The 11,674-nt window shown below is 70.4% G+C and overlaps 1 protein-coding gene across 1 annotated transcript in view; it reads left to right on the forward strand.

Moving 5' to 3' along the window:
- DNMT3A (DNA methyltransferase 3 alpha) overlaps positions 1 to 10,643 on the forward strand; it is a 58,607-nt gene extending 47,964 nt beyond the window's left edge. The window contains 22 exon segments of the mRNA XM_075415148.1: positions 1,369 to 1,581; positions 1,664 to 1,822; positions 1,905 to 2,012; positions 2,549 to 2,705; positions 2,910 to 3,059; positions 3,332 to 3,376; positions 4,172 to 4,251; positions 4,358 to 4,429; positions 4,431 to 4,471; positions 6,769 to 6,889; positions 6,891 to 6,953; positions 7,031 to 7,115; positions 7,733 to 7,878; positions 7,990 to 8,080; positions 8,167 to 8,279; positions 8,282 to 8,321; positions 8,420 to 8,481; positions 8,483 to 8,505; positions 9,822 to 9,891; positions 10,033 to 10,151; positions 10,254 to 10,359; positions 10,361 to 10,643. Coding sequence (XP_075271263.1) covers positions 1,369 to 1,581; positions 1,664 to 1,822; positions 1,905 to 2,012; positions 2,549 to 2,705; positions 2,910 to 3,059; positions 3,332 to 3,376; positions 4,172 to 4,251; positions 4,358 to 4,429; positions 4,431 to 4,471; positions 6,769 to 6,889; positions 6,891 to 6,953; positions 7,031 to 7,115; positions 7,733 to 7,878; positions 7,990 to 8,080; positions 8,167 to 8,279; positions 8,282 to 8,321; positions 8,420 to 8,481; positions 8,483 to 8,505; positions 9,822 to 9,891; positions 10,033 to 10,151; positions 10,254 to 10,359; positions 10,361 to 10,396 — 2,100 coding nt within the window. The 3' untranslated portion in view covers positions 10,397 to 10,643.
- The last annotated feature ends 1,031 nt before the right edge of the window (positions 10,644 to 11,674 follow it).

Raw genomic sequence — 11,674 nt, forward strand, 5'->3', positions numbered from 1 at the left:
GCGGACCCGAGTGGAGCCGAGCGGAGCCGAGGTGCCGAGCGGACCCGAGCGGAGCCGAACGGAGCCGAGGTGCCGACCCGACCGAGCGGACCCGAGTGGAGCCGAGCGGAGCCGAAGTGCCGAGCGCAGCCGAGGTGCCGACCCGAGCGGAGCCGAGCGGAGCCGAAGTGCCGAGCGGCCGAGGGGAGCCGAGCCGGGCCGAGGCGCGGGGAGGGGGGGGGGGCGCCGAGCCGGGCTGTCCCCTCGGCGGCGCGCGGCCCCTCCCGCCGCAGCCAACCAGCCGGGCCGGGAGGCACCATGTGACCCGGGAGCCCAGACAAAGAGCCGCGGCCCTGCCCCGGGGCCCGGCCCGCAGCGGCTCGGCTCGGCTCGGCTCGGCTCGGCTCGGCTCGGCCCGGCCCGGCCCGGCTCGGTTCAGTCCGGCGTGGCCCGGTGCGGCTCGGCTCGGCCCAGCCTGGCTCGGCTCGGCTCAGTTCGGCTCGGCTCGGCCCGGCCCGCCGCGGCGCCCAGCCCGCATGGGTAGGTGGCCTGCGCGGGGAGGGCGGCCCGGCTCGGCTCGGCTCGGTCCGTCTGCCCCCGGCTCGGCTCGGCCCGGTCCGGCTGCCCGCAGCACGGCTCGGCCGCGGGACAAGGCCGGTCCCTGCCCGGCGGAGCTCAGCGGCCCGGCTCGGCTCGGCCCGGTCCGGCTGCCCCCGGCTCGGCTCGGCCCGGTCCGGCTGCCCCCGGCTCGGCTCGGCCGCGGGACAAGGCCTGTCCCTGCCCGGCGGAGCTCGGCGGCGCGGCCCGGCCCGGCCCGGCCCGCACAGTTCAGCACACCCGGCCCGGGGACAGGCGCGGGGCTGGGGGGGTGGCCCAGGGGGTGACGCGGCCTGGGGGGGGGCCCGGAGCTGGGCCCCGGGGCCGGGGGGCGGCTGCCGGGGGTCTCCTGGGGATGGGGGGGGCACAGCCAGGAAGGGGGGACCTGGTGCAGCAGGGATGGGGGAGGGGGTGGCCAGCCCCAGGGTGGGAGGTGATGATGATGATGGTGATGATGCGCAGGGCTCCAGGCATCCCTGGGGGGCCAGGGGCCGTGTCCCCGGGGTCACCCCCCTGAGGGAGCAAGCCCTGGAGCAGGGGCAGCCCCCCCCGAGAAGCTTTGGAGCTGCCCCCCGAGCCGAGGGGACCCCCCCAAGTGGTCTGGGGGGCAGGGTGAGGGGTCCACACATGCCCGGAGGAGCCATCTGGACCCCCCCCAACCCCCCCCAGGGGTCTGCCCAGGGTTTGGCCCCCCCCCAGCCGGGCTGGCCCAGGGCCCAGGCCTCGGGGTGCCAGGCGGGCGCTGCCCCGCAGCCCTGCCCTGACCGCCGTCATGTCCCGTCCCCCCCCCAGGCGGAGAAGAAGGCGAAGGTGATCGCCGTGATGAACGTGGTGGAGGAGCCGCCGCGGGCCGAGCCGCAGAAGGAGGAGGAGGCCAGCCCCCCCGCCTCGCAGCAGCCCACCGACCCCGCCTCGCCCAACGTGGCCACCACACCTGAGCCAGTGGTGGCCGACGCCGTCGACAAGAACACCTCCAAGTCGGCCGACGACGAGCCCGAGTACGAGGTGAGGGCAGGGGCAGGCCGGGGGGAGCGGGCACCCCCTCCCCACCGGGCCTCTGACTGCCCCCCGTCTCCTCCCGGCGCAGGACGGCCGGGGTTTCGGCATCGGCGAGCTGGTGTGGGGCAAGCTGCGCGGCTTCTCGTGGTGGCCCGGGCGCATCGTGTCCTGGTGGATGACGGGCCGGAGCCGGGCGGCCGAGGGCACCCGCTGGGTGATGTGGTTCGGGGACGGCAAGTTCTCGGTGGTGAGTGGCACCCGTGGGGTGGGGGTCCGGGCAGCCCCCCCCGAGGCGTCCCCCGGGCTGATGGCCACGTCCCCATCCCCAGGTCTGCGTGGAGAAGCTGCTGCCGCTCAGCTCCTTCGCCAGCGCCTTCCACCAGGCCACCTACAACAAGCAGCCCATGTACCGCAAAGCCATCTACGAGGTGCTGCAGGTGAGCGGCGCCGGCTGCGCGGGGGGCACCGGTTGTGGGGGGGGGGGCACCGGCTGCGGGGCAGCACCAGCCCCCCACCCCCGGGAGGCTGGGGGGTCACCGGAGCCCGAGCGGGTCCGGCCCTGCCTCGCCTCCTGCACCCTGCAGCGTCCGTGGGGGCACGGCGTGTCTCTTAAAAGTGGGGGGGGGGTCCTAGGGGGCTCCCCCAGGAGGTTTTGGGGGTGTCTGGGAGCCTCTTGTCCCAGCCAGGGGTGTCTGGAGGTCTGCTGAGGGCAGGTTCGGGTCCCTGGGGGGTCGTACAGGGGGGGTCCTGGCTCGCTGGGGGTCCCTTGGCAGAGCTGGGGGGTGCTGGGGGGTTCCTGGTGGGGTGATGGGGGGGAGTCTGCCTGTGTGGGTCCCCTGGCAGCCGGGGGGGGCTGAGGATGGAGACCCCCTGGGTGGGGGGCGCTGAGTCTGGGGACCCCCTGGGTGGGCTGAGTCTGGGGACCCCCTGGGTGGGCGGGGGGTGACGGCCGGGCCCGCGGCTCCCCGGGCAGGTGGCGAGCAGCAGAGCGGGGAAGATCTTCCCGGCGTGCCCCGAGAACGACGAGACGGACACCTCCAAGGTGGTGGAGATCCAGAACAAGCAGATGATCGAGTGGGCGCTGGGCGGCTTCCAGCCCTCCGGCCCCAAGGGCCTGGAGCCCCCCGAAGGTGAGCGGGGGGGGGGCATGGGGTGCTGCTCGGCAGGGTGGCCCCGGCGAGCATCCCCCGGGACCCCCAGCATCGGCTCCGGGGTCGCCGGGGTGGCGGGGGGCTTGGGCAGAGGGGGGGCTGGGGGGGGCTGGGGGGGGCTGGGGGGGGGCAGGTCCCTGCTGTGGGACCCCCCCTGATGGGAACCCCCCCAACCCCTTGCAGAGGAGCGAAACCCTTACAAAGAAGTTTACACGGAGATGTGGGTAGAGCCCGAAGCGGCCGCCTACGCACCGCCCCCGCCCGCCAAAAAACCCAGGAAAAGCACAACGGAGAAGCCCAAGGTCAAGGAGATCATCGATGAGCGCACCCGAGGTGCGGCCCGGGGGTCGGGGTGCCCCCCACCCACCCCCCCTGCCCGCCCCACGGGGGTTTGCTGGGCCGGGGGCTCAGTCCCGGTGCTGGGAGGGCCGTGCGCAGCGTGGGGGGCTGGGGGGCGAAGGCTGCTGGGGGTCAGGCCCCCCTCTCCCTCGGGGTCCTTCCCTCCCTCCCGGGGGTCCCCTCCTTTCGCCCCGCTGCGGGGGGCTGCGCGGAGGGGGCCCGGCGGGGGCAGGACCCCCCACCCTGACCCCCCTCTCTCCCCCCAGAGCGGCTCGTTTATGAGGTCCGGCAGAAATGCAGGAACATCGAAGGTGAGCGGGGGGCAGGGGGGGGCTCGGGGGGCTCGGCGGGGCAGGGGAGAGCTTAGAGGGGCAGGGGGGACTCGGAGGGACTCGGGGGGCTTGGAGGGTCGGAGGGGGGCACGGAGGGGCGGGGGGCTCAGAGGGGCTCGGAGGGGCGGGGGGGGTGGCTCAGAGGGGCAAGGGGAGGGCTTGGAGGGGCAAGGGGGGGGCTCGGGGGGGTTGGAGGGGCAAGGGGAGGGCTCGGAGGGACAGGGGGGGTCTCGGAGGGGCAGAGGGGGTCTCAGAGGGGCGGGGGGGGGCTCAGGGGCAGGGGGGTGGCTCGGAGGGGCAAGGGGGGGGCTCGGGGGGGTTGGAGGGGCAAGGGGAGGGCTCGGAGGGACAGGGGGGGTCTCAGAGGGGCAGAGGGGGTCTCAGAGGGGCGGGGGGGGCTCAGGGGCAGGGGGGTGGCTCGGAGGGGCAGAGGGGGTCTCAGAGGAGCGGGGGGGGGCTCAGGGGCAGGGGGGTGGCTCGGAGGGGCGGGGGGGGGCTCGGAGGGGTGGGGGTCTCTGAGGGCCAGGGGGTGGGCTCGGAGGGGCCAGGGGTGGGCTCGGAGGGGCAAGGGGGAGAGCTCAGAGGGGCAGGGGGGGGCTCGGAGGGGGCAGGGGGTGGCTTGTCCCATCCCGCAGCCTGGCTGGCGGCAGCCGTGCCGTCCCGGTGGGCTGCCCCGGCCGGTGGCGGGGACCCCCAGGCCACTGCCCAGGGCTGCGAGGGGCTGGGGCGCGGCAGAGCCAGGGGGGTGACATCTCCCCTCTCCCCCCACCCCAGACATCTGCATCTCCTGCGGGAGCCTCAACGTCACCCTGGAGCACCCTCTGTTCATCGGAGGAATGTGCCAAAACTGCAAGGTACGGCGCGGGTGCCGGCACGGCCGGGACCCCCACGCGCCCCGTCCCGGAGGTCCCCGCGGTGGCATCCCGGCGTCCCCGCGCTGACGCCCCGGCTCTCCCCCAGAACTGCTTCCTGGAGTGCGCGTACCAGTACGACGACGACGGCTACCAGTCCTACTGCACCATCTGCTGCGGCGGGCCGCGAGGTGCTCATGTGCGGCAACAACAACTGCTGCAGGTCCGCGGCCGCCGCGGCGCGGCGCGGCGCTGGGTGGGCTGCGGTGACGCCGCGGTCCCGGGCTGCGGCTGGGGCAGCGCCGTGGTGCCACAGGCTCCGTGTGGGATGGGGAGGTTTTGGTGGTGCCACAGTCCCGGCGTGGTGTTCTGGTGATGGCGTGGTCCTGGCGTGGGTCTGGGGGGTTTTGGTGGTGCTGAGGTCCTGGTGTGGGTCTGGGAGAGGTTTTGGTGATGCCGTGGGTCTGGGGAGGTTTTGGTGATGCCCTGGGTCTGGGAGAGGTTTTGGTGGTGCCGTGGTCCTGGTGTGGTTCTGGGAGAGGTTTTGGTGATGCCCTGGGTCTGGGGGAGGTTTTGGTGATGCCGTGGTCCAAGTATGGGTCTGGGGAGGTTTTTGGTGATGTCGTGGTCCTGGCGTGGGTCTGGGAGGGGTTTTGGTGATGCCATGGTCCAACTGTGGGTCTGGGGGACGTTTTGGTGGTGCTGAGGTCCTGGTGTGGTTCTGGGAGAGGTTTTGGTGGTGCTGAGGTCCTGGTGTGGTTCTGGGGGAGGTTTTGGTGATGCCGTGGTCCTGGTGTGGGTCTGGGGAGGTTTTGGTGATGCTGAGGTCCTGGTGTGGGTCTGGGGAGGTTTTGGTGATGCCGTGGTCCTGGTGTGGGTCTGGGGAGGTTTTGGTGATGCCGTGGTCCAAGTGTGGGTCTGGGGGACGTTTTGGTGGTGCTGAGGTCCTGGTGTGGGTCTGGGGAGGTTTTGGTGATGCCCTGGGTCTGGGGGAGGTTTTGGTGATGCCGTGGTGCCTGGCGTGGGTCTGGGGGGGGGTTTGGTGATGCCATGGTCCTGGCATGGGTCTGGGGGGGTTTTGGTGGTGCTGAGGTCCTGGTGTGGGTCTGGGGAGGTTTTGGTGATGCCGTGGGTCTGGGAGAGGTTTTGGTGATGCCGTCGTCCAAGTGTGGGTCTGGGGAAGTTTTGGTGATGCCGTGGTCCAAGTATGGGTCTGGGGGGACGTTTTGGTGATGCTGTGGGTCTGGGAGAGGTTTTGGTGATGCCGTGGTCCAGGTGTGGGTCTGGGGGCGTTTTGGTGATGCCGTGGGTCTGGGAGAGGTTTTGGTGATGCCGTGGTCCAGGTGTGGGTCTGGGGAGGTTTTGGTGATGCCGTGGTCCTGGCATGGGTCTGGGGGCGTTTTGGTGATGCCATGGGTCTGGCGTGGGTCTGGGAGAGGTTTTGGTGATGCCGTGGTCCAAGTGTGGATCTGGGGAAGTTTTGGTGATGCCGTGGTCCAAGTATGGGTCTGGGGGACGTTTTGGTGATGCTGTGGTGCTGGCACAGGGCTGGGGAGGTTTTGGTGATGCCGTGGTCCACATGTGGGTCTGGGAAATTTTGGTGATGCCATGGTCCTGGCGTGGGTCTGGGGAGGTTTTGGTGATGCCGTGGGTCTGGAGAGGTTTTGGTGATGCATGGTCCAAGTGTGGGTCTGGGGGAGGTTTTGGCGATGCCCCAGCCACAGCACAGGGCTGGAGAGATTTTGGTGATGCCACCGTCCTGTTCTGGGAATTCTGTGATGCCGGTCCTGGTTTGGGGCTGGGATGTTTTGGTGATGCCACCGTCTCGGTGTGGGGCTGGGGAAGTTTTGGTGATGCCACCATCCTGGTGCAGGGCAGGGAGGTTTTGGTGATGCCGTGGTCTTGGCGTGGATCTGGGGGAGGTTTCGGTGATGCCGTGGTCTTGGTGTGGATCTGGGGGAGGTTTTGGTGATGCCACCGTCCTGGTGCAGGGCGGGGAGGTTTTGGTGATGCCGTGGTCTTGGCGTGGATCTGGGGGAGGTTTTGGTGATGCCGTGGTCTTGGGGTGGATCTGGGGGAGGTTTTGGTGATGCCGTGGTCTTGGCGTGGATCTGGGGGAGGTTTTGGTGATGCTGTGGTCTTGGCGTGGATCTGGGGGAGGTTTTGGTGATGCCGTGGTCTTGGGTGGATCTGGGGGAGGTTTTGGTGATGCCGTGGTCTTGGCGTGGATCTGGGGGAGGTTTTGGTGATGCCACCGTCCTGGTGCAGGGCGGGGAGGTTTTGGTGATGCCGTGGTCTTGGCGTGGATCTGGGGGAGGTTTTGGTGATGCCACCATCCTGGTGCAGGTCAGGGAGGTTTCGGTGATGCCGCAGGTCCCAGCTGCCGCTCTTGCCGTGGGCTGGCAGGGCTCTGGGCAGCGCAGCGGTTCCCGGCGCGGGGCTGCTGGTCCCACCGTGCCCCCCGAGTCCCGCCGGGCCCCGCGGCTGGCCGAGGCCAACGCCAGGTCCCGGCTCCGCCAGGTGCTTCTGCGTGGAGTGCGTGGACCTGCTGGTGGGGCCGGGCGCGGCGCAGGCGGCCATCAAGGAGGACCCCTGGAACTGCTACATGTGCGGCCATAAGGGCGTCTACGGGCTGCTGCTGGCGGCGCGAGGACTGGCCCTCGCGCCTCCAGATGTTCTTCGCCAACAACCACGACCAGGAGTTTGTGAGTGCCCCCGCGTCCCCCTCCCCGCCAGCCCCGCGTCCCCCCTGCCCCGGCTGACGCCCGCGCCTGGCTTTCAGGACCCGCCGAAGGTGTACCCGCCGGTGCCGGCCGAGAAGAGGAAGCCCATCCGGGTGCTCTCGCTCTTCGACGGCATCGCCACAGGTGGGTGGGGGTCCCCGGCCCGGCAGCCCCCCACGGGGACCCTCCCTGGGGCAGAGCTGGGACCGCTGCGGGGGGCGGAAGGGAGCGGGGGGCGCAGCCTGCCGGCACCCCACCGCTGCCCGGCCTCGGGGCGGGGGGTCCGGCGCCCGTCGGGGTGTCGGCGGTGGGGGGACGGACCTGTGCCGGCTGCGGGACCCCCGGCGGGGTGGGCAGCCCCCGCCATCTCCGCTGCCCGGGGCCGTGGGGGTCCGCGCTGGCACGGGGCAGGGGACAGGGATGGCGCGGGGTGGGATGGGGATGGGGTGGGGTGGGATGGGGATGGCATGGGGTGGGATGGGGATGGCGTGGGGTGGGATGGGGATGGCACAGGGCAGGGGATGGGGGTGGGGTGGGACGGGGATGGCACGGGGTGGGACGGGGATGGCGCAGGGTGGGATGGGGATGGGGTGGGGTGGGACGGGGATGGCACGAGGTGGGACGGGGATGGCACGAGGTGGGACGGGGATGGCGTGGGGTGGGACGGGGATGGCGTGGGGTGGGATGGGGATGGCGTGGGGGGGTGGGACGGGTCGGGGGGCCGTCGTCCACGTGGCCCACCCCAGCCCCGCTCCCCGCAGGCCTGCTGGTGCTGAAGGACCTGGGCATCCAGGTGGACCGGTACATCGCCTCCGAGGTCTGCGAGGACTCCATCACCGTCGGCATGGTGAGGCACCAGGGCAAGATCATGTACGTCGGCGACGTCCGAAACGTCACCCAGAAACACGTACGTCCTCCCCGCCGGCCCCCCCAAACACGGCTCCGGTCCCCGGTCCGGCGTCGCCGTCGGTCCGGGCCGCCGGCAGCGCCCGGCTCAGCGCCGCTGTCCCCCGTGCAGATACAGGAGTGGGGTCCCTTCGACCTGGTCATCGGTGGCAGCCCCTGCAACGACCTCTCCATCGTCAACCCGGCCCGGAAGGGGCTCTACGGTAGGTGTCTCGCCGCTGTGCCGGGGCTGGCCCCCCGCCGCCGGCCCGCGCCGCTGACGCCGGCCCCCCGGCTCTCTCCGGCGCAGAGGGCACCGGGCGGCTCTTCTTCGAGTTCTACCGGCTGCTCCACGAAGCGCGGCCCAAGGAGGGGCGAACGACCGGCCCCTTCTTCTGGCTCTTCGAGAACGTGGTGGCCATGGGGGTGTGAGCGACAAGAGGGACATCTCGCGCTTCCTGGAGGTGAGGGCCGGGGGGGCGCGCGGCCCGGTGGGGAGCCCGGGGGTCCCCGCCCGTGGGCTGACCCTCCCCCCTCCGCTGCCTCTCGCCCTGCTCGCAGTCCAACCCCCGTCATGATCGATGCCAAAGAAGTGTCTGCGGCGCACCGGGCGCGCTACTTCTGGGGGGAACCTGCCCGGGATGAACAGGTCGGTGACAGCGCCCCGGAGCCCAGCCGCCGCGCCTGTCCCCCCGATCCCCCCGCCCTGCCTGTCCCCCCGTCCCCCCGCCTGCCTGTCCCCCTGTCCCCCCGTCCCCCCGTTCCCCCTGTCCCCCCGTCCCCCTGTCCCCCCGTCCCCCTGCCTGCCTGTCCCCCTGTCCCCCCCATTCCCCTGCCTGCCTGTCCCCCTGTCCCCCCGTCCCCCTGCCTGCCTGTCCCCCTGCCCATCGCAGCTCCCTGCCTGCCTGCCCGTCCCCCCATCCCCCTGCCCGCCTATCCCCCTGCCTGCCTGTCCCTCTGCCCATGGCAGCTCCCTGCCCGTCCCCCTGCCTGCCTGCCCCCCTGCCCATGGCAGCTCCCTGCCTGCCCGTCCGTCCCCCCATCCCCCTGTCCCCCTGCCCACTCCGTCCCCCTGCCCATGGCAGCTCCCTCCCCATCCCCCTACCTGCCTGTCCCCTCGTCCCCCTGCCCATGGCGACTCCCTGCCTGTCCCCCTGCCCACCATGGCTGCCCCACCCATCCCCCTGCCCATGGCAGCTCCCTGCCCGTCCCCCTGCCTGCCTGCCCCCCTGCCCATGGCAGCTCCCTGCCCAACCCGTTCCCCTGTCCACCATGGCTCCCTGCCTGCCTGCCCAGGGCGGCTCCCTGCCCATCCCCCTGCCCCCCACGGCTGCCCACGCCATCCCCCTGCCCACGGCGGCTCCCTGCCCATCCCCCTGCCTGCCTGTCCCCTCGTCCCCCTGCCCACGGTGTCTCCCTGCCCATCCCCCTGCCCCCCATGGCTGCCCACCCATCCCCCTGCCCACGGTGTCTCCCTGCCTGTCCCCACTGCCCGCGGCGGGGCTGGAGCAGCCGGCAGCCCTGGCCCAGCGTCGGGAGGGTGGGCACTGCCGGGGGCTGCCGAAGGAGCTGGGCCCCGGGTCCTCCCCGGGCGCAGACGGGGCTCTGGGGGTCTCGCGGTGCTTGGGCGAGAGCGGGGGGGCTCAGAGTGGCGCTGGGTGATGGCACACCCCAAAAACCCGGCGTGGTGGCCCACATGGAGGATGCCGGTCCTGTCCTTGCTGCCTTGTGCCGGTGGGTGACACGGAGCCGCTCTCAGTGTCCCCTCCTGGGTGGGGGCCGTGGTGGCACGTGGCTGGTGGCCACGGGCGGGCTCCCACGGGGCTGAGCTGCTTCTCGCCACCGCCTGCTGCAGCCCCCCAGAACCTGGTGCCCCCCACAGACCAGAGAGCAGCCGTGTGCCGGCGCTGGGGACGTGGGGACGCGTCGCCGCTGCCCCGTGCCCACCCTGTCCCTGTCCCGCAGGCCGCTGGCGTCCACGGTCAACGACAAACTGGAGCTGCAGGAGTGCCTGGAGCACGGCCGGATAGCGAAGGTCAGCCTGGCCGGGGGTCCCGGGGCTCCCAGACCCCCTGGGGCTGCCGGGGAGGGGTCCCCGCAGGGTGGGGAAGGGCGGTGGCACCCCGGGGTGGGCGCCTCGGATTCGGCGCGTGACGCGCCCCCGTGCCTCCCGCAGTTCAGCAAAGTGCGGACCATCACCACGCGCTCCAACTCCATCAAGCAGGGCAAGGACCAGCACTTCCCCGTCTTCATGAACGAGAAGGAGGACATCCTGTGGTGCACGGAGATGGAGAGGTACCGGTCGGGCCCCGGCAGCGCCGCGTCCCGGGTGGGGGGGCCCGGTGACCCCGCTGACGCGCCGCTCGTTCCCCCTCCCCGTGTCCCCCCGCCCCGCAGGGTCTTCGGCTTCCCGGTGCATTACACGGACGTGTCCAACATGAGCCGCCTGGCCCGGCAGAGACTGCTCGGCAGGTCCTGGAGCGTGCCGGTGATCCGCCACCTCTTTCGCTCCCCTGAAGGAGTACTTTGCCTGCGTGTAAGAGGGACAGGCGGGAACTGGTGACGCGGAGCGAGTCGGAAACGAAACCATCCACGCCAAGAGAAAAGACGGAACGAGAGAAGAGTCAGCACCCGGCAGAGAAGACGGGATTTCGCAGCCCGACAGGAACCCGGCACACGACGTCTCCCCGAGCGAAAGGGTTCGGTGTCCTCTCCTGAATTTCCAATGTTCAGCTTTTAGCCTATTTAAAAAAAAAAAAAAAACCAAAACAAAAAAAAAAAACAAAAAAAAAAAACCACACACAGAAAAAAAAAAACCACCAACGAAAACGACAACAACAAAAAAAAAAAAAAACCAACAAAGGCGAAACGAAAAAAAAGCAAAACAAAAAAAACCAAAACCTTTTTTTTTTATTATTATTATTTTTAATTTTTTTTTTTAATTTGGGGTAACCTTTTTAATTTTCCGCTCTTTTCCGGCTGGGTTTTTCTGTTGGCTCGGTTTCCGCTTCTCGGAGCAGCGGGACCGAGACGAGAGGCGGCCGTCGCCGGCTCCGCTCTCGGAGGAGGGGAAACGCGGCCGCGGGACCCCCGCAGCCGGGCGAGGCGGCGGGGGCGAAGGAGACCCCGCTCCGCTCCGCTCCGGCCCGCGCGGCCAGCCCGCCGTCCCGGCGCGCGGGGACGAGCGCGCGGCGGCAGGGAGGCGCCCGGCCGGCTCCGCGGTGACCGCGCCGCGCGCCGTTCCGCCAGCCAGCACCGCTCGCGGGTGGCAGGGAAGCCGAGACCCACACCACACCACACACCTTTTCTACAGTATTTTGGGTGCCTACACACACGGGAAACCTTGAAGAAAGCAAATCCTAGAAGCCGCTGTTACCTCTTGTTTACAGTTTATATATATATGATAGATATGAGATATAGATATATATATATATAAAAGGTACTGTTACTACTGTACAACCTGACTTCATAATGGTGCTTTTAAACAGCGGGGTGAGTCGAGACATCAGCTTCCACGTTGCCTTACGCGCCGGGCCTGGCCGAGACGGGGCGGCGGCCGGGCGGGAAGCGTCTCCACCCCGAGTCATGCAATAACCTTTTTTCTGTCCCAAAAGGAGAGCCTCCCCCCGGCCCGCGCCGCCCGCCCTGCCCGCCACGCGCACAAACGTACTGGTGCTCTTCTGCGTACGTGGCGGCCGGTGCTGCGAATGGGGCTTCTGGCCGGACGCCGCGCGGGGAGCGAGCGCGGGACGGAGCGGGGACGGGGACCGGCTGCGGGTCCCCCCGCGCCCTGGTGCTACATCCGCGGGGCCGGGCAG

Source organism: Opisthocomus hoazin, chromosome 2, assembly GCF_030867145.1.
Source record: "Opisthocomus hoazin isolate bOpiHoa1 chromosome 2, bOpiHoa1.hap1, whole genome shotgun sequence".
Classification (NCBI taxonomy): domain Eukaryota; kingdom Metazoa; phylum Chordata; class Aves; order Opisthocomiformes; family Opisthocomidae; genus Opisthocomus; species Opisthocomus hoazin.